At 47.5% G+C, this 24,627-nt stretch overlaps 1 protein-coding gene across 1 annotated transcript in view; it reads left to right on the plus strand.

The window, feature by feature from the left end:
• Positions 1 to 15,371, plus strand: part of DNHD1 (dynein heavy chain domain 1) — a 77,706-nt gene extending 62,335 nt beyond the window's left edge. Inside the window, 19 exon segments of the mRNA XM_032240583.1 lie at positions 261 to 1,878; positions 2,066 to 2,274; positions 2,509 to 2,713; positions 2,788 to 2,890; positions 6,633 to 6,782; positions 7,037 to 7,219; positions 7,343 to 7,774; positions 7,983 to 8,454; positions 9,347 to 9,640; positions 9,879 to 10,031; positions 10,225 to 10,403; positions 10,530 to 11,495; positions 11,691 to 11,877; positions 12,089 to 12,211; positions 12,300 to 12,501; positions 13,352 to 13,443; positions 13,590 to 13,739; positions 13,958 to 14,763; positions 14,982 to 15,371. Of these exon segments, the coding sequence (XP_032096474.1) occupies positions 261 to 1,878; positions 2,066 to 2,274; positions 2,509 to 2,713; positions 2,788 to 2,890; positions 6,633 to 6,782; positions 7,037 to 7,219; positions 7,343 to 7,774; positions 7,983 to 8,454; positions 9,347 to 9,640; positions 9,879 to 10,031; positions 10,225 to 10,403; positions 10,530 to 11,495; positions 11,691 to 11,877; positions 12,089 to 12,211; positions 12,300 to 12,501; positions 13,352 to 13,443; positions 13,590 to 13,739; positions 13,958 to 14,763; positions 14,982 to 15,332 (6,875 nt within the window). The 3' untranslated portion in view covers positions 15,333 to 15,371.
• The last annotated feature ends 9,256 nt before the right edge of the window (positions 15,372 to 24,627 follow it).

The following is a 24,627-nucleotide window of genomic DNA, read 5'->3' on the forward strand; positions in this document are numbered from 1 at the left end:
TCCAAATCTTTTTAGTCATTAACCTTCAGTTAATGACTAGTAAGTCACAGAGGTAGGATCTAGGGAGAAGAGAGAAGAAATTCCTCAATTTTAGGGAGAATGTAGGGGAGGGAGAATAACTTACTCAAATGTGACCAAGTCTTAACACGTCAGATTCACAAAATTCCTTTAGAACCATGTATGGCAGGAATAGAAGGAACAGATTGATACTCTCATGTGGACTTTTACATGTCCTCATTATTATTCCTCATGTCCCATAGACCCAGAGAAGAGCTGCCAGCCAGTGTTGGAGACTCTGCGCCAGGCCATGGATGGCACCGTGTATGCCCACAGCACCTTGGAACTGCAAACGCTGCAGCCTACAGTTAACTTCCTTGCCACTGTCACAGTGCCAGGCTACTGTGAGCGCCCACTGTGTCCACGCCTCTTTAGACTCTTCACAGTCCTGGCCCTGGAGAGCATGACCCAGGCCACCCTGCTGAGCAGGCATGTTCCTATCATTCAGGCTTGGCTTGAGCGTTTCCCTTCTGTGGAGCGGGAGAGTGCTCTGGCACGAGCCCTGGTTAGGGCCTCAGTAGAAGCCTGGGACGCTGTGTGCAATTGCTTCATGCCTTCACCCCTCCACCCGCACTACCACTTCTCCCTACACTCTGTGAGCCACCTACTGAACAGCCTGCAGCTGCTGCCCAACAGAATAGGTTCCCGAGGCTTTGTGGACTATCCCAACCTCCAGGAGCACTTGCGCCGGGTGACAGGCCTGCGTGGCACTCGTCTGACTGCTATGATGGCCACACGCAACATGGTGCGTCTTTGGTTGCATGAGGCTCAGAGAACATTTTGTGACCGGCTGGACAGCCCTAGGGAACGCTCCTACTGTGCCAAGCTGCTCCTAGTAGTAGCTCAGAGTGTCTTCTGCTGCAGGCCAGGGCCCCAGCACCTGGGCAAGGACCATGAGGAGGGTGAAGAGGATGATCATGAGGAGGAGAAGGTGCCTGAAGTGGAATCTGAAGGGGAGTTGGCTCAGTGGGAGGACTTCAGCAACAGCAACAGTGAAACAGAGGAGGAAGAGGACCCTTATGGCCTTCAGGTCCCCAGAGGCTCAAACTCCAGTGATCCAAGTCTATCATCATCCACAGGGCCAGTAAGCAGGGGGATGATGGAAAGCATAAGTCACAAGATAAGGCAAGAGAAAGGCACAAGGGCGTCCAACTTTAAGGTCCAGGTAAAGAGATCATTCAAAACTTGGTGGCAGAAGGCACCTGAGATGGACCTGGTCTCACCCCTGTTGTTACCAGTGCTACTACTATATCCCCAGGAAAAGCCCTCAGACCTGGTCTTCAGTCAGGAGCTGATACTTGGGTCTAACCCTGAGACCCCCAACTTATACCTGGAACGACAGTGGGAGAGGCTAGAGGAGCAGCTGGCCACCTCAGCTGCTCAACTGAAGCTGAGCCCCCACCTTGCCCGGTGTCATTCCATGGCCCAGCATGTGGCCCGCCTGGTCCGAGTGCTGGCCAGGCCCCGGCAGCATGGCCTGATGCTTTCAGGGGCTCTGGGTACTGGGCGCCATACTGCCATCACTCTGGCTTCTAGCATTTGTCAGGCCCATTTCTTTCAACTACCATCTGGGTCAGAGGAAGCCATTCTCCAATGTCTACGAGATGCCAGCTGGCATGCTGGCATGTTAAGCCAGACAGTGGCCCTGTTGATACCCAGTGGTGTGGATCTCACTACACTTCATCGCCTCCTGGCCCTGGCAACCTCAGGCAGTTTCCCTGACCAGTACACAGAAGCAGATTTGGACCACATTGAAGACCACCTCCCCAGGGAGAACCTTGGTGTCAAACATAACATCGAGAAGGAAATGGTGTTACAGAGGTGAGGCCAAGAACCCCATAGTTAACTCTGCTCTGCTCCTCCTCTGTCTTGGCCAAAAGGCCAAAAGGAATTCTGTGGGCTGCCACAAGGGCTGAGAAGATTGGGGCTAAGTTGTCAGATTGGGACTGGTGCCTGGAGGGGCAAGCAAAGGTAAAGGGAAGGACATTAACTGACCCCTGGCCCACAGGTTCTACCAGCACGTGTGCAGTCACCTTCACCTCTTCTTCCTGATTGGAGATAAACAGGCCCACCAGCAGCTGCCCTCCACCCTTTTCCTGAGGCTCCTTCAGCTGGCCACTGCCAGCATTGACCGCTATGAACCCTGGGACCAAGCTGCCCTGGTCAAGGTGGCCCAGCATCACCTGGAGGGTGCTCAGAGTCTACCCCTTGATGACGGTGAGCGCTTTTTACTTGTCCTTACCACACATTTCTACCAGGCTCTAATGAGAGTTATTACCTAGGTCAGTCTCTTTCTCCCTCCCTCTCTCTATCTCTCTCTATCTCTATCTCTCTCGCCTACAGAGCCCCGTTCACATTTTCTACCCTTCTTCCTGAGCTAGGAGAGGATCCATTTCCTTTCCCGTTTTCCTGCAAGCTCACAAAGTGAAGCTAAAGCCATGCCCATTGCAGGCTCCTGGAAGTACCCAGACCTCCAGCCCTCAATTCCCAGTGTGGCCAAAGCCATGGCTCTTATTCACCTTTCGGCCACCCTCTACCATGAGCACCTGTGCCCTGCATTGCCACTTGTCACCCCCAAGACCTTCTTAGACTTCCTGGACACTTTCCTGATGCTGCAGCAACAAATGATCCTGAAGATTAAGAACAAGGCCCAGTGGTGAGTGGCCCTGTCCCCTGTAATGTACCTCCTCTGCTCCTTTGGGTTTCCTCACCAGCACATTGTATCTCCAGGGTCCAGAATGCCTTGGGGAATCTGAGAATGCTGATTATGGAGCACAGTACCCATGCCAACCTGATCTTCAACTTGGAACAGCAGCTGACATCCTCCTTCAAGGTAAGGAGAAGAAGATTTTAAGCCTTCTATGGTGGTGTCAAAGCAGGAGGCCAAAAGGGGACTTGAAAGGAAGCAACCAGCATGAATCTTAGTGCTTGTCTCCCGCTAAGGTTCCCCTTTCCCTAGGAAATCTCTCTAATCTCTGCTGCCTCCTCCTTTACAGCTTAGGCTAGAAAGTTTCCCATGACACAGCTAAGACCAGATTGATTCTTCATAACATGTGAAACCCAAGCATCTGCTTCTGGTTGCCCCTAGTGCCTTGACCATGAGAAGTTCAGTATGCTACCAAGATCTCTGTAAATTCCCATGGGGGTTGGGGCAGGGATTACATCTCAGTCACCACTCACTCACCTCTTATAGTTATCCTCTTTTTCCATAACATTTTGTCCCTGTACCTTTTCTTCCACAAAAGCACCAAACAAAACTGTTGTAGACAGTGAGGACATGTGGATGGGTGATGGCAGCAAGGAGAAATTTATATTATAGCATAGAACCAGAAGTAGATTTATAATGGTATACTAGACAGAAGTGTCCTGAATTTTCTTAGTCACCCTTTTCTACCAGGCATTTTCCAGTGACCCAACTTTTCCTTTCCTCTCTCATCTCCCTACCACCGGCTCTACAATGTTTTTGAGCCATCCCACTTTTCCTTCAGCTCTCCCTTCCAGTTGAAACATCAAAACCTTTTGCTGTCTTATACAGAACAATCTTATTCTTTGAATACACAAACTTCTTATATGTGACTAAAATTGGTGATGATAGGGCTTATCACACCTTCTAAACTTCTTAACTCCTAGTTAAGGATGTTTTCCCAAATTAAAGAGCAGTTTTGTTTTTAATAAGAGGAATTCTGAAATAGCACCTTTATTTCTACTACACAAGATTTTGATAAATGTTCAAGTATAACTTCAGAGCAGTGAACTAGTGCTCACCTCACACTCAGATCATCTTTCCACTAGGGTTTCAGGCCTTAAGCTCCTAATACCTACTCAGATCTTCTGATGAGTGCCTTTAGGACTATCACCCAGTGCCTCACTGCAGAGACATGGCATATGTCATGTCTACTACTGTGGTTTTCATTGTGTCCCATGTAAGCGGTGTCCTCTGGAGTTTTAAAGGTGCTGGTGCCCTCCTACTATTCACCACCTAGGATGAACAGCTTAGATCAGTCCTCAAGACTGTTAAGTTGCAAAAGAAAGAAAAGAAAGTCAGAGGGCAACAGAAATTCCCTTTCCCAGTTTTTTGCCCTACCTTTTCCCAAGATGATTAATACCAGGATTGTTGATCTGCTTTAGGGGTGCTATAATTCCTTGATCTGTGAGTCAGTTACATCAGAGCAGAACACAGTAAGCCAAAGATCTGGATAAGAGATGTTCATTGTCTCAGGGTCATTCAGAGTCAGATCCCTTGGTCATTCATTCAATAGCCATAGTAGTGTGTACTTCTTCCAGTGTTTTCCACCCCAGGAAGTGGCATTACCATCCACTGAGCCAAATCCTAGGACTCATTCTGGGCCCCTCCATCTCTTCTCTCTTATATTCAACGGGTTGATTTATTCATTATTGCACTCAAGAAAAATTTATTGAACTCAACAAAAATTTATTTTTTGTTCAGGCATTCTTAATATTTGTGTCTATGTTAGTATATGCCTACATTTACATCTAGATGGATGGATAGAGAGAGAGAGAGAGAGGAAGATAGAGAGAGAGAGATGAGAGAGAGAGAAATAATAGAATCCTTGCCACAAGTTTCTGAGGTAGCTATTTTCTCATTTTATAGATGAGAAAACAAAGATCCAGAAAGGTTGGGGAGACTTCCCTAACTTTATAAGGTTGTGATGGGGATTAAACAAGATCTTACATGTAAAGTATTTAAATGTGCTGGCACATAGTAAGAGCTCAATAAATATTAGTAACTATTAATATTAGGTTAGGCTAGGCACAGTGGCTCACACCTGTAATTCCAGCACTTTGGGAGGCCAAGATCAGTGGATCACTTGAGCCCAAGAGTTTAAGACCAGCCTGGGCAACATGGCAAAACCCCATATCTACAAAAAATATAAAAAATTATTCAGGCATGGTAGCACCTGTCTGTAGTTCCAGCTACTCAGGAGTCTGAGGTGGGAGGGTCACCTGAGCCCAGGAGGTTGAAGCTGCAATGATTGCACCACTGCACTCCAGCTTGGGTAACATAGTGAGACCTTGTCTAAGAAAAAAAAAACTAGATTGCTTCCTAATAAGAGGAGATAGGGCACTGTCCTTGCCTTCATGGTGCTTATAGTTTAGCAGAAGATATAGACTCATCCAGGCAATGACAAAACTGTGTTATAACAGAGTAAGTTCAGAGCACTCCAAAATATCAAGAAAAACTTTCTAGAGAAAGCGGAGTGCCCCGCTATGCAGCACAGAGCATGTATATAACATGGTAGGAGCTCAAAAGCGCTTCCTAACTATGTAAACACATGAATCAAGTACATGAAAGTTGTTGCCTGAAAGTTAGGTCAGGTTTGATCAGTGTTTGAAAGGGGCTGGGTGAGAGAATGTCCCAGGTTGATATAACAGCGTGTGAAAGGCCTATAGGCAGAAGAGTGTGTGCCACATTGGAGGAACTGTAAGTCAATAATGGCTGGAAAGTAGCGTGCTGGGAGAGATAAAAGAGATGAGATTGGAATAATGAGTAGGGGCCTGGTCATGGAGGTATTGTCAATCAAATGTAGAAATGACAAGTGTTATGACACAGTGGTGATGAGATTCAGTTTTTAGCAAACCAGCCAGGCTGCAGTGGGGGAATAAAAGGAGGGGAGTAAGAGTGTAAACTGAGAGACCAGTTAGGAGGCCAGTGCAGAAGGTCAGAAGTGCGAGAGCCTGAGCATGAGTGATGGATGTTGGGAAGAGGAGTGGACACGAGAGGCACTTAGGAAGTAGATTTGAAAGGCCTCAAAGATGGGCTAGATTTGGGGGAATGCAGGAGATGGTGCCAAGGGTAACAACTCAGTTTGTTCCTTGGGAAGCTTGAGTGTATTTTGCCACCATTCTCTGAGAAAAAGAATACACAGGAGAGGAATCAGATTGTAGGAAAGCTGAGGAGGCATAACCAATACATTCATTTGGGGACATGTGGAGTCTGAGGGGCCTGTGAGACACTCAAGATTTCCACTAAGCAGATGAATACATGGTATGGGGTTGGGAGGGAACCTAGCTACAGAGAGAGATTCGGCAGTTGGAACATCAATAGGAATCAAAGCCATGAGACTGAGGAGGGCATTTAGAAGTGTAGAGTGAGAAGAGAAAGGAGGCCTTGGAAAAACTGATGAGAAATAGTTAAGGGACAACAGAGGAAGAGAATGAGAAAGAGCAGCCAGAGAAGTTAGAGAAAGCCCAAGGAGAACACAGTATCATGAAGGCCAAGAGAGGAGGATGCCTCAAGAGGGAGGGAACTGTCTTCTGTGACAACTGCTGCTAATGGGTCAACTAAAATACAGAGTAGTGTAATATGACTGTTACACACATAGGCTTCGGGTGAAGCAGCTACAGAAAAAGAGACTACACATTTGGGGCTGCATTACGAGATGTGTAACTCGTGGACTAATAAGTGACAGACCCACAGCTCAGACTCTATCTGTGGCCTACTTGGACATGGTCAGTCTTTCAAGTGAGGAGTATGCTAGAGTCCTAGGATCAGAGGGTCTTCCCCTGGGGTGTTCCCGCATCTGGAGCTGCAGGGCCTGGACCTCCGTTCACAGAGCCTCAGCGTGTTTCAGCAGCAGCTAGAGAAAAGCAAGCTCCTATACAAGCAGCAGCTGGAAGAGTGTCGGCATCAAGAGCAGCTCATTAAGAACCTGGCCAAGCAGCGGGATGCCCTGCAGGCTCAGCAAGCGGCTTTCCTGGAGCAGGTGGGCTCTTCCTGCCACCTGCCCTGCATTGCTTCTCTCCTGGAAGAGGCCATCTCCTCTAAGGATGCCAAGAGGAGAGGACGGGGTGACCTCCTGGAGTCTCCCGGGGGGAGGGGCAAAGGTGATAGGATGGCTTGGGGAGTAGCCTTTCATGGGGACTATCTCCAAGAGGAGATGATCCCTCCTAAAAACACCTTGAAGGAAGAACAGAACATCTCAAGAACTCACTTCAGAGGACATCTCTCCTCATTTAGATGAGCAAGGCATTTCTGGAGCCTCTGAGCCAGCTGCAGGTGGCTGACTTTGAGGAGATACGGAGCTATCGAGCACCACCAGAATCTGTGGTCCAGGTGACCAATGCGCTGTGTGACTTGTTCCACCGTGAAACAGGCTGGGCCAGTGCCAAGCAGCTTTTATGTACTGAGGATTTTTATCAGGTAGAAAAGGTGGAACACAATGAAGGAGGGTAAGGGAGGGATAAAAGGGTGACTTGGCAAGGCTAAACTGTTGGGTCCAGAGCATCCATGTCTTCCCCATCCCCTTAACACACATCCTTCCAGGAGCTGGTGTTCTTCCCCAAGGAGAAGATGACAGACTCAGAGCTGATAAAGTTACACCTAACTCTGACGGCTCCAGGTATGAGCGATGCAGCCCTGCGGGCAGTGAGCCTACCTGCAGCCAGCCTGGCAGCCTGGCTATGGGCTGTTCTGCACTACGGGCTGGCACATTGCCGGGGACTGCCCACGGGCCTGCTGCTGCAGCGAGTGGAGGCAACACTCACTCGGGAGCAGGCCCGCCTGGGCTACTACCAGTTTCAGGCCCAGGAGACCCTGGAGCATAATTTGGCCCTGGCTAAGATGGTGGAGGATGCCCAAGATTCCCACAACTGTGTGGCAAAGACCCTCAGTCAAGCACAGCATGGCCAGCATTACAAATGGCCCATGGAGGCTGCACTGCGCTCGCCCATACATACCTGGACTACACAGCTCCAGGTAACCATCCCCCTCCCAGATGTCTCCCCCAAAGTTCTTTTTATACCGCTCCCCTGCTCCTCCCTGTGGCCTCACTGCCTCCCTCTGTCCCTCTCTGCACTCCCTGCCATGCTTTCCTCCACACCCCACCTTGTTCTCCCTCTGCCATACCTCTGCCTGCACCCTCCTCACTGGCCTACACAGTCTCTGGTCTTCCCTTCCGCTTCAGAAGTTGAAGGGACACTGCATGACCGTGTTTGGAGATGCCCTCCTATGTTCAGCTGCCATCATATACCTGGGTCCCTTCCCACCATTGCGGCGCCAGGAGCTACTGGATAAGTGGTTAGCTCTGTGTGGGGGCTTTCAGGAGGCCCTGGGCCCAGATGATGTGGCACAGGCACTGAAGCAGAAGCAAAAATCTGTCAGCATGCCACCAAAGAACCCCCTGCTGGCTACACACTCTCCCTTTAGTATTCTGTCCTTGCTAAGCTCTGAATCTGAACAGCACCAGTGGGACCAAAACCTGAAGCCAGAGGCAAAGTCAGCCCGCCTGGCAGGCTTGCTTCTGCGAAGCCCCACCCACTACCGTTCTTGCCGTTGGCCTCTGCTGCTTGACCCCAGCAACCAGGCCCTCATCTGGTTGGACCCACTGCCTCAGGAAGAGAATAGATGCTTGGCACCAGCCCCCGCTGAGGATAGAGGTAAGCAGGCATCATATATGCAATGCTGCTGGAGTATCTGAACTGCCCAACACTCAAGCCTCATGTGGCCTTTTCCTTCATAATGAAGACACTGAATTTTTGTGATCAGGATGTCCCAGATTTCACCAGACTATACTATATGAATAAATTTGGTCACATTTATAATTTTTTCTCTTTATTACAGTGATTCTGAATCTACATGATTGATTGGTCCATGATCTTTCACTTCCCTGGTCTGCTCAGCACTACCCAAATCTATCCAATGTTCAGAAATCCTGGGGAATATTTCTGTTGGCTCTGTTTGGATCAGGGACCCATCTGGGTGGAGTATTGGAAGGAACATTTTCTAGGAGAAGGAATAGAGTGTTTATCTCCCAGAAGAAGAGGTTGGGAATTGAGTTTGTGAGAAAAATGTGATCTTATTTGGAAAGGGGTCTTTTCAGATGTAATTAAGTTAAAGACTTTGAATGAAATCATCCTGATCCTTATCTGGGTGGAATCTAAATCCCACAAGTGTCCTTATAAGAGTCAGAAGAAAAGGCATAGAAAATACAGAAGAGAAGGCTATGTGAAGATGAAGGATGACGATGATCCCTCCCTGGAATTTTAGAACAATAATTGTGATAGCCAACATTTATTGAGTGCTTACTATGTGCACATATAAGTGTTTTCTATGTGCCATTTCATTTAATCTTCACAGTAACTCGATGAGGTCATCATTAATGTCAACCCCATTTTGCAGATAAGAAAATTGAGTCCGAGAGAGCTTAAGCAACTTTCCTAAGATGTCTTCTTGTAGACCTTCCCTCATGAAATGGAACCATTGGGTGAATTCCTCCCCTAAGGAGTCTGATTTCTCCCCTAAGAGCTCCTCTGAATCTTTCTGCCCCAGGGAAAGGACTCATGAGAAATCAAAACAGAGAGAGTAAAACGGACATGAAAGAGAAAGCCGATGACAGTGAAGAGAGTAATGAGGCTAAGGACCAGACAAAAGAGCAGAAGGCAGAGGAAAGAAAAAATGAGCAGGAGAAAGAGCCAGAGGATAAAGAAGAGAAAGAGGAGAAGACAGAGAGCCAGGGGTCAAAGCCAGCCTCTGCGACTCAGCTTCCATCTCTTCCCTACCTTAGTGTCCTTTCAGGTGCTGACCCAGAGCTGGGCTCTCAGCTCCAGGAGGCAGCTGCTCGTGGTGAGAACTGGCCCCCACCCGCCCTAGCCCCCTTTTGACTCCCCCCATTCTGTGACCCCACAACCCTCCCCCACCTCAGTCTAACCTCAGTTCCCATCCTTCATCCTAGGCACTTGAAGTGTCTTGAGGGAACCCTATCAGCCACAGGGAAGCTGGACAGAGCCAGACCTCGTGTATGGGGAATGGGGATCGTGGGTGCTGGCATTGTGGGTAGGGTGCTTTTGCCTCCCTCTCATAGGCCTGCCTGTGCTACTGACCAATGTGGAGCTGGGTCTAGGGTGCCAAGAACTGCAATGGCTGCTGCAGCGGGAACAGCTGAGTCCACCCCAGGTGCAGCCTGGCTTCTGTCTGTATCTCAGTACCACACTCTCCCTCTGTGCCTTGGAAAAAGGTGAGGCCCGGAGAGCAAATTGCCTTCGCAGTTGTGTGGACACACTAGGCCCTCAGCACCAGCCCTAAGAGGGCTTCACTTAACCTGGCCCAGAGCAGGCTCAGGTCTGTAGCAGGGAGCCATACTCCCTGTCTACCCTACTCCCTTCCTCTGCCAAGGGGAAGAGGTTAAGCATCTCCCATGTGATCCCAAGTGCTAGGTTGTGAACTGCTGAAGGGGCTGAATGTGCTGGATCTGGGCCTGAACATGGAAATACTGGAAGAACAGATGCTGCACGAAATCTTGTGCAGAGAGTGTCCTGAGCTTGAGACCCACTGGCAAGACCTAAAGATCAGAGCCCTAGATGCCTGCAAGGCTGTGGAGACTGCTGAGGTGCTTGGGGGCTCAGTCTGTGGGTTGAGATGAGCAGTGGATGGGATTGGGTAGGGGATGGAGATGAATGTAGATGTTTGGGGACTGGGAAAGGGCCAGATCCATCCAACAAATGAGTGTATGCAGGAGCAGCTGCTGCTGATGCTGCTGTTCCAGAAACCAAAGCTCCAGAAGCCAGCCAAGTTTCTGCGAAACATGTTGAGGGCCCAGGCAAAGCTATGCCAGCTGCGTGCCCGTTATGAAGAGATAGAAGGACAGAAACTACAGGAGATGTTACTGTGGGCACCCTATCGGCCTGTGGTTTGGCATGGAATGGCCATGGTAAAAGCCCTAAGCCAACTGCAGAACCTGCTGCCACTTTTCCGTATGAGCCTAGAGAACTGGCTGGCAGCCGCCAAACAGGCTCTGGACAGCATGAAGCCACGTGAGATTAATCATGGGGAGGACCTGGCCAGCCATCTGCTGCAACTGAGAGCACACCTGACCCGCCACCTGCTGGCCAGCACCGTGACTGCACTGGGCCGTACCCAAGTACCCTTGGTGGGTGCATTGGGTGCTTTGGCTCTGCTGCAAGTGACAGGAAAAGCATCAGAGCTGGAAAGACTGGCGCTCTGGCCTGGACTGGCAGCCTCTCCCAGCACAGTCCACAGCAAGCCAGTCCCAGGTGTGGCTCGACCAGCCTGGCTTGGCCCAAGAGCCTGGTGTGAATGTGAGATGTTAGAGCTGCTGCCCCCATTTGCTGGGCTGTGTGCATCCCTGGCGGGCCACTCCAATGCTTGGCAGGCATACCTATCACTGTCATCCACAGTGCTGGGTCCTGCACCTGTGCCTGGGCCTGAGCCACTCAGCCTGCTCCAGAAGCTGATCCTGTGGCGTGTTCTGCGACCTGAGTGCCTGGCAGATGCCCTGGCCGACTTCACCACCAGCCTCCTGGGTCGGCCCCTGAATGAAAATATGGGTGCCCCCACCATGCCCTTTAAACATAGTCAGGCTACTCAGCCCATCCTGATCTTGTTGCCACCGCCTGGCCACCCCACAGCCACTCTACATCCCCTGACTGCCATCCAGAAACTGGCTGCCAAGCATCAGCAGGTTTGAACATAGTCTCTTGGGCCACAGAGGGACCAGGCTCCTGTGGGCTGGGGCGTGGGGATCCCTTCCAAGCATTTTCATGGATCTTTCTGTACTACTCGGGGACTTTTGGGATAATGTTAGCTTTCTTTTGGGTCCCTCAGATCACCCTAGGATCACTTTGAGTCACACTGCCCTCTCTTTTTTGGTCCCCAGGGGCAGAAGCATCTGCAGGTGATAGCCCTGGGCTCTGAAACCTGGGACCCAGTTTCAGTTGTGGTCAGCACTCTATGCCAGGCTATGTGTGAGGGGAACTGGCTGGTGCTGGACAACTGTCATCTGATGCCTCATTGGCCAAAAGAGCTGCTACAGCTCTTGCTGGAACTGTTAGGCAGAGCCAGGGGTGAGTTTATTGCCTAGATTGGCTTCCAGGATCCTATCCTACATTTAGGCCTTCACTTGAAATCTCAGGCCTTGTGGCCAGTGACCCAGCACCAAACTTGTTCATTTGGTCTTGTATCCGACTCCTGATACCCCTAGCCTCAACTCTGATCCCTAGACTTCTGTCTGACCCTTTACCCAAGGACTGATCTCAGACCCTTGTCTGACTCTAGTGATTGCAGACCTGAAATCACAACAGCTTTTAGGCCAACCTGAAAGCAGGAATGTAGTCACTGTTCACAGAGATTTTCGTCTTTGGCTTATTGTGCCTGCAGAAGCTAGTGCTTCTTTGCCAGGTGAGGAGCTTAACCCCCTACAGGCTCTCAAGTTGGAGGTAGGGGGGCAACTGTGCTGTGCTGACTCAGCACTCTCCTTCCTCCCCAGCTGTGCTGACTCAGCACTCCATGCCTGTTTTCTGGAACCAGTCCCTGGAGCTGGGCCATGTTTTGATTGACAGTGTGGAGCTAGCCCAGCAAGGACTCTACACGCAACCCCTGACGCAGGCACTGCCTCTTCTTCTCCTCCATGGCCTCCTGCTACACCGGCAGCTCTATGGAGTGAGGCTGCAGGCACACAGGGGGCGCTGGTGAGGGACCCCACCCGTCCTGCTCAGTCAGTCACTCAACAAACATTGAGTTTCTTCCATATGCTGGGATGAGTAAAACTAGTTCATCTTTGGAAGCTCCAAAGAGCAAGGGCAAGGGGAAGTCAAGGAAAGCTTCTCCAAAGACTTTGAGATTTCACTTTGAATTGAGTCTTAAAAGCAGAGGCAAATCAGGTAGAGATGGACTTTTCTGAGCAGAGGGACCTAAACTCAGCAGAAGGGAGAAAATTTGAGTGTGGCTGACATGGACATGCTGGGGGGTTGGGGAGGGAGAAGTAAGGCTCATCATAAAGGGACTTTAAGACTAGGGCAAGGTGCCTGATTTTATCCTGAAGATAGTGGGAAGCCACTGAAGAGTTTTAAGTAGAAGAAACAATATCCTTTTTGTGTGTTGGAAAGATCACTCTGGATGCAATGTGGAGAATGGACCAGAGGAGGCAAGACTGGGGGCAAGTAGAGCAGCTTTAGGAGACTCTGCAAGTCTCCAGGGAAGAGACTGTGGTATGGGTGGTAGGGTGGTAGCTATGGAAGGGATAGAGCATAAATACAGGGTGAGGAGGAAAGAGGAGTCAAGGATGACTCCCAGATTTCTGTTTTAGATAATTGGGTGGCTGGTGGTACCTCTCACTGAAATAGGAGGTGGAACAGGTTTTACAGGGGGAAATGATGATTTCAGTTGAAAGCAAGTTGTATTTGAGGTGCCAAATGGCAATGACCAGTGAACCTTCATGGGCCTGAAGCTTAGGAGATAGGGTTGAACTGAAAAAAAGATTTGACAATCCTCAGCATATAGATGATATGTGAAACCTTGCTCTCTGCTCCCCTTCACTAGGAGTCAAGTGACCCTAACCCAGGTTCTTCAGACCCAAGATCAGCTGTGGGCAAGTCTCAGCAATCCCACTGTTGCCATGCAAGAGCTGGCTGGTGAGGCCCTTCCTGTCTCCTTTACAGTCATCAGCCCCCATGAGAACCTGGAAAAGGGTGGGGATGGGATATAATTCACAGCTTTGGTTTTTGGGGTGGTAGAAACTAAATGTACTGGAACTGAGAAGCTCTAACCTCATCTTCAGCTTCAGTTTTCTACGGGGGTCCTCTGGGGGACACTGAGGACAGGGAGGCCCTGCTTAGCCTCACGCAAGCCTGCCTGAGCCCCAGTAACAGGAGCGGGGTCCAGCCACACACACCCCAGTCTTTGCTGGCTACGCTCATGCCCCTCCCAGGTAAGCCTCACTCAGGTACCTGTGTTGGGGTAGGGAATAGTGCAGTGCAATGCCACCCCCCACAGGAATGTGGACAGCAGTCCCAGTAAAGGAATATGAAGGGGTAATATTCATACTGTTATGGGGGTGATGGCAGTAAAGGATCAGAGGAAGGCCTACTCTTTGGTCTAGGGTTGGGAGAGTCCATTTTGTCCCTCACCCCTCACCTCTACCCCAAGAGCTAAGGGAGCTGGATGCAATGGCAGAATGCAAGGCCCAGATGCACCTACTGCGTTCACCACCTGAACCCCGGCTATGCGGACTGAATGAGGGCCCCAAGGCCTGGCTGTTGCGACGCCAGAGTCGCGCTCTCTTGAGCGCGCTGCAGCGGAGTTCACCCATGTGGGTTCCTGCGTCTCCCGGAGGCGCCCAGCTCGTGGAAAGGCGGCTGCGGCAACGCCTAGTGCAAGCCAGCCGGAGGCTGGAGTCACTGCAGGATCTGCTAACCCACGGGGTTAGCCAAAACGAGTCAGGTGCCCAGTGGTCAGTGCTGGGGCCGAATGCGCGGCGGCCTCTGGAGGGCGTCTTAGAGACCGAGGCTCTGGAACTGAGCCAGTTGGTGGGCACGCTACAACGCGATCTTGACTGCCTGTTGCAGCAGCTGAAGGGCGCACCCCCGTGCCCCTCCCGGCGCTGTGCCGCGGTGGCCAACGCTCTCTGGACTGGCCGCCTACCCTCGCCTTGGCGACCTCATGCGCCCGCCGGTTCGCAGCCGCCCTGGCACTGGCTGCGACAGTTGTCGCGCCGTGGGCAGCTGTTGGTTCGCTACTTGGGCGTGGGCGCGGACGCGGGCAGTGATGTACCAGAGCGCGTCTTCCACCTGTCAGCCTTTCGCCACCCGCGCCGCCTGCTGCTGGCATTGCGGGGGGAAGCTGTCCTGGACCAGAATGTGCCCAGCTCGAATTTCGCTGGTAGCCGAGGCTCCTTCTCCAGTCAGCTCCCGTATAAACGTCTGGAGATGAACAGCAACCCTCTGCACCTCAGGGTATCTTCATGCCGCCCCTCGTTAGCGGTTCCAGTCCCCTCAAAGTCTCTAATTACACCTCGCAGTTACCCCCTCTTGGTGATCTTGCCCCGCCCCCGTAATTCTGCTAGCATCTCTGATCTCGCTCCACCACGACCTCCCACCCGCTACCCCTCACTCCCCCGACCTGCCACCTCCCAGCTTCCTAGCCTTGCCTGACCTGCTTCTGACGCCCCCAGGTGGAGAATGGTCCAAACCCCACGGTTCCAGAGAGAGGGCTGCTGCTGATCGGGTTACAGGTCCTACACGCAGAGTGGGACCCAACAACTGGAGCCTTGCAGGACAGCCCTTCCAGCCAGCCCAACCCTCTGCCTCCCGTCAGCATCAGCACACAGGCTCCAGGCACCAGTGACCGGCCACCCCCAGCGGGCCTGACTGTGTACTCCTGTCCTGTGTACATGGCAGGGCCCCTTGGCACCACTAGGCTGCAGAGCAGGAACATTGTGATGCACCTGCCCCTGCCCACCAAGCTCAGCCCCAGCACCTGTGTCCAGCGGAGGGTCCACGTGTGCAGCCCACCCTTGCCTTGAGCCTATCTACCAAAATAAAGTAGTAGTGATTCCATGAAAGATTTCTGAGATATGGGGGTAGACTAGGGTGTGTGCACACCAAGAAGGCAGAATGTGACACGCTAAGGAAAAGGTACAGTGTGCATAACTGAGAAAAGGGGTGTATTCACACTGAAGGTAGAAGAGGGCATGTGACTGGCAACTGGGAAGGGGAAAGTGTGGGTACACTTGGGGGGTGGGGCCTGGCGTTAATCATGTATCCAAGGAGCTAGACAGACCCATCAATGGCTGACACACAGAATCCTAAATCCTTGCCCCACTCTCTACTGTGGTTTCAGCACTTGTGCTAAATCCACAAGGGATATGATGTGAAAGGAGAACATTAGACCTCAAAAGTCTTTCTTAAGGCATTTAGTGGTATTCTTGGCAATGCCTCAATCCTGCCCTACCACTTATTCCTCCCCTATGATGGATTCTCTCAGTCATGCATATGAAAAAAGCCACGTAAGATACAAGGTCCTATGTTCATTCAACAGTTATTCATTGAGCACTCCTTGGAACCAGGTATTCTTCTGTGTGCTAATAAGATTATTCTAATGTAGGGCAACAGGCAATAAAAGATCAACAGATAAATAATTTTGATGATTTTTAAGTCCTGTAAAGAAAACAAAATGGATTGATGTGTCGAGAGGGTACATGGTGAGGGAAGAGCAGTTAGTATAGTTTGAGTGGCCAGGGATGCTTTCTGCATATTTGAAAGTGAGCTATTTAAAGATCTAGAAGGAATATTTATTCAGGTAGAGCCCTCAGTAGGTGCAAAAGTCTTCAAGGCGGGAACAACCTTGAACTGTTCAAGAAACAGAGTATGCCGTCAGAGCATGGGGAGTGAGGGGCAGTGACCCAAAATGATCGAAAGACAAAGAAAGGGGTGGCTCACATGGTCATGGTAATGAGCTTGTATTTTTTAAAAGTATAATTTGAAAGTATTGTCAAATAGTAGGTGGGAGATGGTCTAATTTGTAGTTTTCAAAGGTCACTCTGTTCTATGGTGGATGGATGCTAGAAAAGCCAGGGCAACAAGATGGAAGATCTATTTGAACCCAAATGAAGTAATTCAATTAAGGGATAATAGAGTTTGGGCAAGGGTCTTAACAATAGAGATGAAGAATTGACAGATTTAAGAAATATTCTGGAGGCAAAGCCAGCAGGACTGATGGATGCATGTGGAGAATGAAGGAAGTGGAAGAATCTAGAATGGCTTGGATTTTAAGCTTGAGAAACTAGGTGTATCATGTAGCATTAACTGAGATGGGAAATTTGAGGGAGCAAGCAGCTGGAGCTAAGGAATCAAGAGTTCTGCTGCTTTGATATTTTCTGTTATTATTAGTTGCACAATTGCATGCTATGCCAGGGCAAGTCTGTCTGACAAAAGTTGAGCTAGAGTATGGCAGAACTAAAGGCCTATGTGAGCTTCACTCCTTGCCCCCAAGCACCGAAACTTATGAAGTATTAATACAACTTAGCTCCCTTGCTGTATGGCTAGGTACCAGCTACATGGTGGGAGGAAGTACAAACAAAAGTATATACAGGCATACATTAAAGCTATTATGGGTTCGGTTCCAGACCACCACAATAAAGCGAATATTGCAATAAAGCAAGGCACATTAACTTTTTGGATTCCCACTGCATATGGGTTACATTTACACTGTAGTCTATTAAGCATGAAATAGCATTATATTAAGTTAAAAAAAAAATGAGGTATACCAGCCTGGCCAACATGGCGAAACACTGTCTCTATTAAAAATACAAAAATTAGCAAGGCATGGTGGTGGAAACCTGTAATCCCAGCTACTCAGGAGACTGAGGCAGCAGAAGAATCTCTTGAACCCAGTAGATGGAGGTTGCAGTGAGCCGAGATTGTGCCACTGTACTCCAGCTTGGGGGACAGAGCAAGACTCTATCTCAAAAAAAAGTACATACCTTAGTTTAAAAATACTTCATTGCTAAAAATGCTAATAGTCATCTGAGCCTTCAGTAAATAGTAATCTTTTTGCTAGTAATCTTTTTTGCCTTAATATTGATAGTTGCTGACCAGAGTGGTGACTGCTGAAGGTTGGAGTGGCAATTTCTTAATATAAGACAACAGTAAAAGTTTGCCACATCAATGGACTTGTCCTTTCATGAAGGATTTGTCTGTAGCATGTGATGGTGTTTTACAGAATTTTACCTACAGAACTTATTTCAAAATTGGGGTTAATCTTCTCAAACCCTGCTGCTCCTTTACAACTAAGTTTATGTAATATTCTAAATCCTTTATTATCATTTCGACAATGTTCACAGCATCAGGAGTATAGATTCCATCTTAAGAAACCACTTTCTTTGCTCATCCATAAGAGCAACTGCTCACCTATTAAAGTTTTATCATGAGATTGCAGGAACTCAGTCATATTTTCAGGCTCACTTCTTATTCTAGTTCTCTTGCTGTTTCCACCACATCTGCAGTTACTTCCCCCACTGAAGTCTTGAACTCCTCAAAATCATCCATGAATGTTGAATCAACTTCTTTCAAACACCTGTTATTGTTGATATTTTGACCTCATTAATCACACATGTTCTTAGTGGCATCTAGAATGATGAATTCTTTCCAGAAGATTTTCAATTTACTTAGCCCAGATCCATCAGGGGAATCATTATAGTGGTTCCTATAGCAACAACAGTCTTGCAAAATGTGTTTCTTTTTATTCATTCTTTTCAAAATGTATTTCTTAGACTATAAGACTATAGCAGCAATAGTCTTACAAACATATTTCTTAATAAGATCTGAAAGTCAAAATTACTCTTTGATTTGTGAACTACACAACAGATGTTGTGATAGTTGGCATGAAAACAACATTAATCTCCTTGTACGTGTCCATCAGAGCTCTTGGGTGTATTGCCAATGAGCAGAAAAATCTTGAAAAGAATGTTCTGTGCTGAGCAGTAGGTCTCAACAATGGGCTTAAGATATTCAATAAACCACGGTGTAAACAGATGTACCATCATACAGGCTTTATTGTTCATTAAGAGCACAAAGTAAATTTAGCATAATTCTTAACAGTTGTAGTATTTTCAGAATGTTAAATGAGCATTGGCTTCAACTTAAAGTCACATTAGCCCCTAATAGAAGGTCAGCCTGTCCTTTGAAGCTTTGATGCCAGACATTGTCTTCTCTTCTCTAGCTACAAAAAAGTCCTAGATGCCATCTCCTTCCAACAGAAGGGTGTTTCACCTACGTGGAAAATCTATTGTTTAGGGTGGCCGTCTTCATCAACTTGCTGCAGCTTCCACATTAGCACTTGCTGTTTCAACTTGCAGTTTTATGTTATGGAAATGACTTTCTTTAAACTTCATTAACCAACCTCTGCAAACTTTAAACTTTTATTCTGCCGGGCGCGGTGGCTCAAGCCTGTAATCCCAGCACTTTGGGAGGCCGAGGCGGGTGGATCACGAGGTCAAGAGATCGAGGCCATCCTGGTCAACATGGTGAAACCCCATCTCTACTAAAAATACAAAAAATTAGCTGGGCATGGTGGTGCATGCCTGTAATCCCAGCTACTCAGGAGGCTGGGGCAGGAGAATTGCCTGAACCCAGGAGGCGGAGGTTGCGGTGAGCCGAGATTGTGCCATTGCACTCCAGCCTGGGTAACATGAGTGAAACTCCCTCTCAAAAACAAAAACAAAAACAAAAACAAAAACAAAAAAAAAAACTTTTATTCTGCAGCTTCCTTGCCTCTCTCGGCTTTCACAGAATTGAAGAGAATTAGGGCCTTGTCCTGGGTTAGGCTTTGGCTTAAGTGAATGTTGTGGCTGGTATGACCTACTATCCAGATCACTAAAATTTTCTCCATATCAGCAATAAGACTGTGTTTTGCTTTATCACTCACATGTTCACTGGAAAAGCACTTTTAATTTCCTTCAAGAACTTTTTCCTTGCATTCACAACTTGGCTAACCAGCACAAGAAGCCTAGCTTGCAGCTTACCTTGGCTTCTGACATGTCTTCCTCACCAAGCTTAGTCATTTTTAGCTTTTGATTTAAAGTGAGAGACATGTGACTCTTCATTTCACTTGAACACTTACAAGCGATTGTTGGATTATTAACTGGACTAATTTCTATATTGTTTGTCTCAGGTAGTAGGGAGGCCTAACAAGAGGGAGAGAGATGGGGGAACAGACAGTCAATGAAGCAGTCAAAACACACACAACATATATTGATTAAGTTTGCCATCTCATGTGACTGCAGTCCGTGGTGCCCCCAAATGATTACAATAACAGCATCAAAGATCAGTGATTGGCCAAGCGCAGTGGCTCACGCTGGTAATCACAGCAGTTTGGGAGACCGAGGGGGACGGATCGTGAAGTCAGGAGTTCAAGACCAGCCTGGCCAACAGTGAAACCCTTTCTCTATTTAAAAAAAAAAAAAAAAAAAGAAAGAAAAAAAAAGAAAAGATCACTGATCACACTGATATAATAATGAAAAAGTTTGAAATAATGTAAGAATTATCAAAGTGTGACACAGAGACAAAAAGAGAGCACATGCTATTGGGAAAATGGTGCTGATAGACTTGTACAACACAGGGTTGCCACAGGCTTTCAATTTTTATAAAACACAGTATGAGGTGCAAAAAGCACAGCACAATATCAAATGAGGTATGCCTATACTGAGGATCACTCTTCACAACTTCTCCAAAGTGGTAACTCACCAGTGAGTGTGGTCCAACTGATGTCCTTTAACAAAAGGCTGAGCAGAGAGACAAAAACTCCCCCACTTTCCTCAGAGCCCTTTTCTTTTCTGCAGTCAACCAGTCAACCAGGCTATGCTTTCAGGAAAGGAGGTTAGTAGAGTGTTAAAAGAAGTCCTCTTGGAAAAATGAACTGTCAGTCTATGTTTACTATTACCACTATTTGTCCTCCAGCGGGAGCAGGGAACAATAGTGAGATATCTGTAAAACCATCTGAAATTGGTTAGAATATTTTCTTCAGATCCATGCCATTTTCTAGACTGAAGTCATTCTTGAATTATGCCCAGCCAAGTTGTTAAATTTTGTCAAGTAGAGATTATTAAATGAGTTCCATATGACAGCATAACCCAAATACAATGACTGCTATGTAAAAATGTTCCAGATGTGATAATTGCACTATTAAGTTCTACTAGAGCAATTAAAATCCCATTAGGAAGTTAAAATCCCACACAGTGAAAGGAAGGAAGAAGTAAGAGTCTCGACAAAGGGGAGAAATATGAGAAATATGTCTCTTCCCATTCTGATACAGGGATAAATAAAGGAGTAGAGACAAGAGAGGGAAGAATGTGATGTAATCAACCTGACCTGGGTTTGTGAGGCCTCAGAGAAGGAAGCAGCAGTACCAAAGGCAAAGATGAAAAGGCAAAGCCTTTTCCCTACTGGGACTGTGGAAGGAAGCTGTTCTGCAGCATGGATGGACTAACTGTGGTCCCAGTAGCATTAAGAGAGCAGAGCAGCATGGTCAGGAAGAGGGGTCTTTGATCCCTATGTGGTGTAGATACTGACTAGAGAGCCTTTAGCCCCACAGGGGTATGAGGCAGAGAATCACTGAAGTCTCTAGCACCAAAGAGAGTTGTTGAGAGGGGGCCAAGTTGGAGGAGCAGAGAGGAACAGGGGGCACAAGACCACAAATTCATCAGCTTTAGAGGCAAATGTTGGCAGAATGCCCAGGTATGAAACTGGGCCAACTACCAGAGGATTCCAACTCGTACACAGCCAAAACCAGTATTAGGCTTGAGGATCCCTTTAGTCTAACATCAAAAGGTAATATAAGCCCTCCCCTCTTCACCCAGATGCCACTTTAGAGAGGAGCAGAGATAGAATGGGAGGAATTTAAAATTCTGAGCACTTATTTCAAAGAGAATAAATGAAATGCAATGAAATGAAACCAAATTTATTTCCAGCCTCTTCCACTATCCAGTGATGAGGAAGGAGTAAGATATGTGAGGAAAATCAGATCAGTAACTGAGGAAAAAAGCTAAATTTTATTTATGTATCCACATTTGTAAGAAAAATTGTGATCCTGCTCTGTATACTTACTACATATACTAATAATCTAAAGAACAAAAAATTCTGACTAGCGCTCTGCAGCTCACCTAAAAACTCATTTATTTTTGCAGCTTTACAATCTAATTTGAAATCCATATTCAGAAACAGGATAAATGGGGGAAATGTCTGCAATAGAAAAAAAATGCCAGTTTCATCCAGTAATGCTTATTGAAGCCCTAGTATCTGTAAAATAGGTACTGTTATTATTCCATTTTACAGATGAGGAAACTGAGACACATATTCAGTAAATTGTCCAAGGTCACACAGCCAGACAGTGGTAAAACCAGTTTTGTAACCCAGGCATTTTGTCTCCAGTATCCATTATCTCTACAGCATTTTGGTGCCTCTATAAATGAAGATTTAGTGAGACAGTGGAAAACAAAAATCCTCAAGCACTTTTGGTGGATGTGGAAGCTGGTATAGTTACTCTGGGGAGCAATCTGACAGCATTTAGTAATATTAATTAAATATGCTCTGTTCTAGCAATTCCACTCTCAGGTTTCCGACTCAGATGGTCACACACAAAATAAGCTGAGATTTGAGAGGCTAAGGTGGGAGGATAGCTTGAGCCCAGGAGTTCAAGACCAGCCTGGACACCATAGAGAGAACCCATCTCTATAAAAAATAAAAACAAAATTAGCTCAGTGTGGTGGTGTGCACTTGTTGTCCCAGCTACACAGGAGGCTGAGGTAGGATAATTACTTGAGCCCAGAAGGTAGAGTCTGCAGTAAGCTGTGATTATACACTGCACCACTGCACTCCAACCTTGGTGACAAAGTAAGACTATGCAGAAGAAAAAAAGAGAGAGAGAAAAGGAAAGAAAGAAAGAAAGAGAGAGAGAGAGAGAGGGAGGGAGGGAGGGGATTTGGGAAGTGTTTTCTCCTCCACTTTCTAAAAGAGTTTATGCTGGAGTGATATTTCTTAAAAGGTTGATAGAATTTGCCAGTAAAACCATCTAGGCCTGGAGTTTTTTTGTTTTGATTTTATGTGTGTGTGGCGGGGAGAGGATTTTAATTACAAATTCTGTTTCTTTAGTAGATATAAGGCTATCAAGTTTTTCACTTCTGAGTCCATTGTGGTATTTTCTTTCTTTCTTTTGAGACGGAGTCTCACTCTGCTGCCCAGGCTAGAGTGCAGTGGCACAATCTCCACTCACTGTAACCTCACCTCCCAGGTTCAAGCAATTCTCCTGCCTCAGCTTCCTGAGGAGCTGGGATTACAGGCACATGCCACCACACCTGGCTAATTTTTTAAAAATTATTAGTACAGACAGGGTTTCACCATGTTGGTCAGGCTGGTCTTGAACTCCTGACCTTGTGATCCACCCGCCTCAGCCTCCCAAAGTGCTGAGATTACATGTGTGAGCCACCACACTGGCCCATTGTGGTATTGTCAAAAATTTTATCTTAGATGGAACCTAAGTTTTTGAAGTTACTGGTTTAAGTTGTTCATAATAGTCCCTTATTATCCTTTTAATATCTGTAGGATCTATAGGGATATCCCTACTTTCATTCATATTTTCAGTCTTTATACTTTAGATCAGTCTAAATAGAAGATTTGTCAATTCTGTTGATCCTTCCAGAGAATTAACTGTGTGTTTCATTGATTTTCTCTATTGGTTCTCCAGTTTCTATTTTATTGCTTTAAACTTTTATCTTTTTAAATTTCCTTTCTTTTACTTTTGCTTTAATTTTCTCTTTTTCTAGCTTCTTAATGTGGAAACTTAGATTATTTATTTACAGTTTTGTTTTCTTGTTTTTTGAGACAGAGTCTTGCTCTGTCACCTAGGCTGGAGTGCAGTGGCATGCTATCTCGGCTCACTGCAACCTCCACCTCCTGGGTTCAAGTGATTCTCCTTCCTCAACCTACCGAGTAGCTGGGATTTCAGGCATGTCCCACCAAGCCCAGCTAATTTTTGTGTTTTCAGTAGAGATTGGGTTTCACCATGTTAGGTAAGCTGGTCTTGAACTCCTGACCACAGGTGATCCACCTACGTTGGCCTCCCAAAGTGCTGGGATTACAGGCACGAGCCACTGCGCCTGGCCAATTTTAGGTGTTTCTTGTTTCCCATATAAGCATTTAAAGCTATACATTACTCTCTAACATTTCTTTAACTGCATCTCACACCTTTTGCTTTGTTGTATTTTCATTATTTCTGTTTATTTTTCTGTGGCCAGGTGGCACAGAGAGATAATCTGTGCACTTGGGGGAAAAAGAGCAGAATGACTGTGGGACTTTGTCCTGGAACTCAGTGCTGCCTATCGTGGAAAACAGCACAGAACAGAATCCAGCCAGTGCCCGTGAAGGAAGAATTTAGACCAGCCCCAGCCAGGGGGGAATTGTCCATTTCAGTTCCTGGAACCCGAGTTCTGGCAAGCCCCATGACATTACGCTAAAGTGTCCTGGTGTCCAAAATAAACTTGAAAGGCAGTCTAGGCCACAGGGACTGCAATTTCTGGGCAAGTCCTGGTGCTGTGCTGGGCTTGGAGCCAGTGGACTTGGGGTATACATGACCTAGTGAGACACCAGCTGAGACAATCCAAGGAGTGCTTGCATTACCTGTCCCCCGACCTCAGGCAGTGCAGTTTGCAGCTCTGGGAGAGACTCTTCCACTTAAGGAGAGGAGAGGGGAAAGTAAAGAGGACTCTGTCTTGCAACTTGGACACTAGCTCAGCCACAGCAGAATAGAGCATGAGGCAGAGTCCTGAGGCCCCCATTTCAGGCCCTATCTCCCAGACAACATTTCTAGACACACCCTGGGCCAGAAGGGAGCCCACATCCTTTAAGCGAAGGACCCAGTCCTAGAAGGATTCATCACCTGCTGACTAAAGAGCTCTTGGGCCTTGAATAAACCTCAGTGGTTGGCAAGCAGTACTTACCCAGGGGCCTTCAGTGAGACCCAGTGCTGTGAGGGCTTCGAGTGTCACCCAACACATTCCTAGCTTGAATTAATCCCAGCTACTTGGGAGGCTGAGATGGGAGAATTGCTTGAACCTGAGAGGCGGAGGTTGTAGTGAGCTGAGATCATGCCACTGCAATCCAGCCTGGACAACAAGAGCAAGACTCCATCAAAAAAAAAAAAAAAAAAAAAAAAAGAGAGAGAGCGAGCAAGGAAGGGAGGGAGGGAGGGAGGGAAGGAAAAAAAATCTCGGTTAGGCATGGTGGCTCACACCTGTAATCCCAGCACTTTGGGAAGCTGAGACAGGC

Source organism: Sapajus apella, unplaced genomic scaffold (genome assembly GCF_009761245.1).
Source record: "Sapajus apella isolate SASKATOON/1434 unplaced genomic scaffold, GSC_monkey_1.0 scaffold47, whole genome shotgun sequence".
Classification (NCBI taxonomy): domain Eukaryota; kingdom Metazoa; phylum Chordata; class Mammalia; order Primates; family Cebidae; genus Sapajus; species Sapajus apella.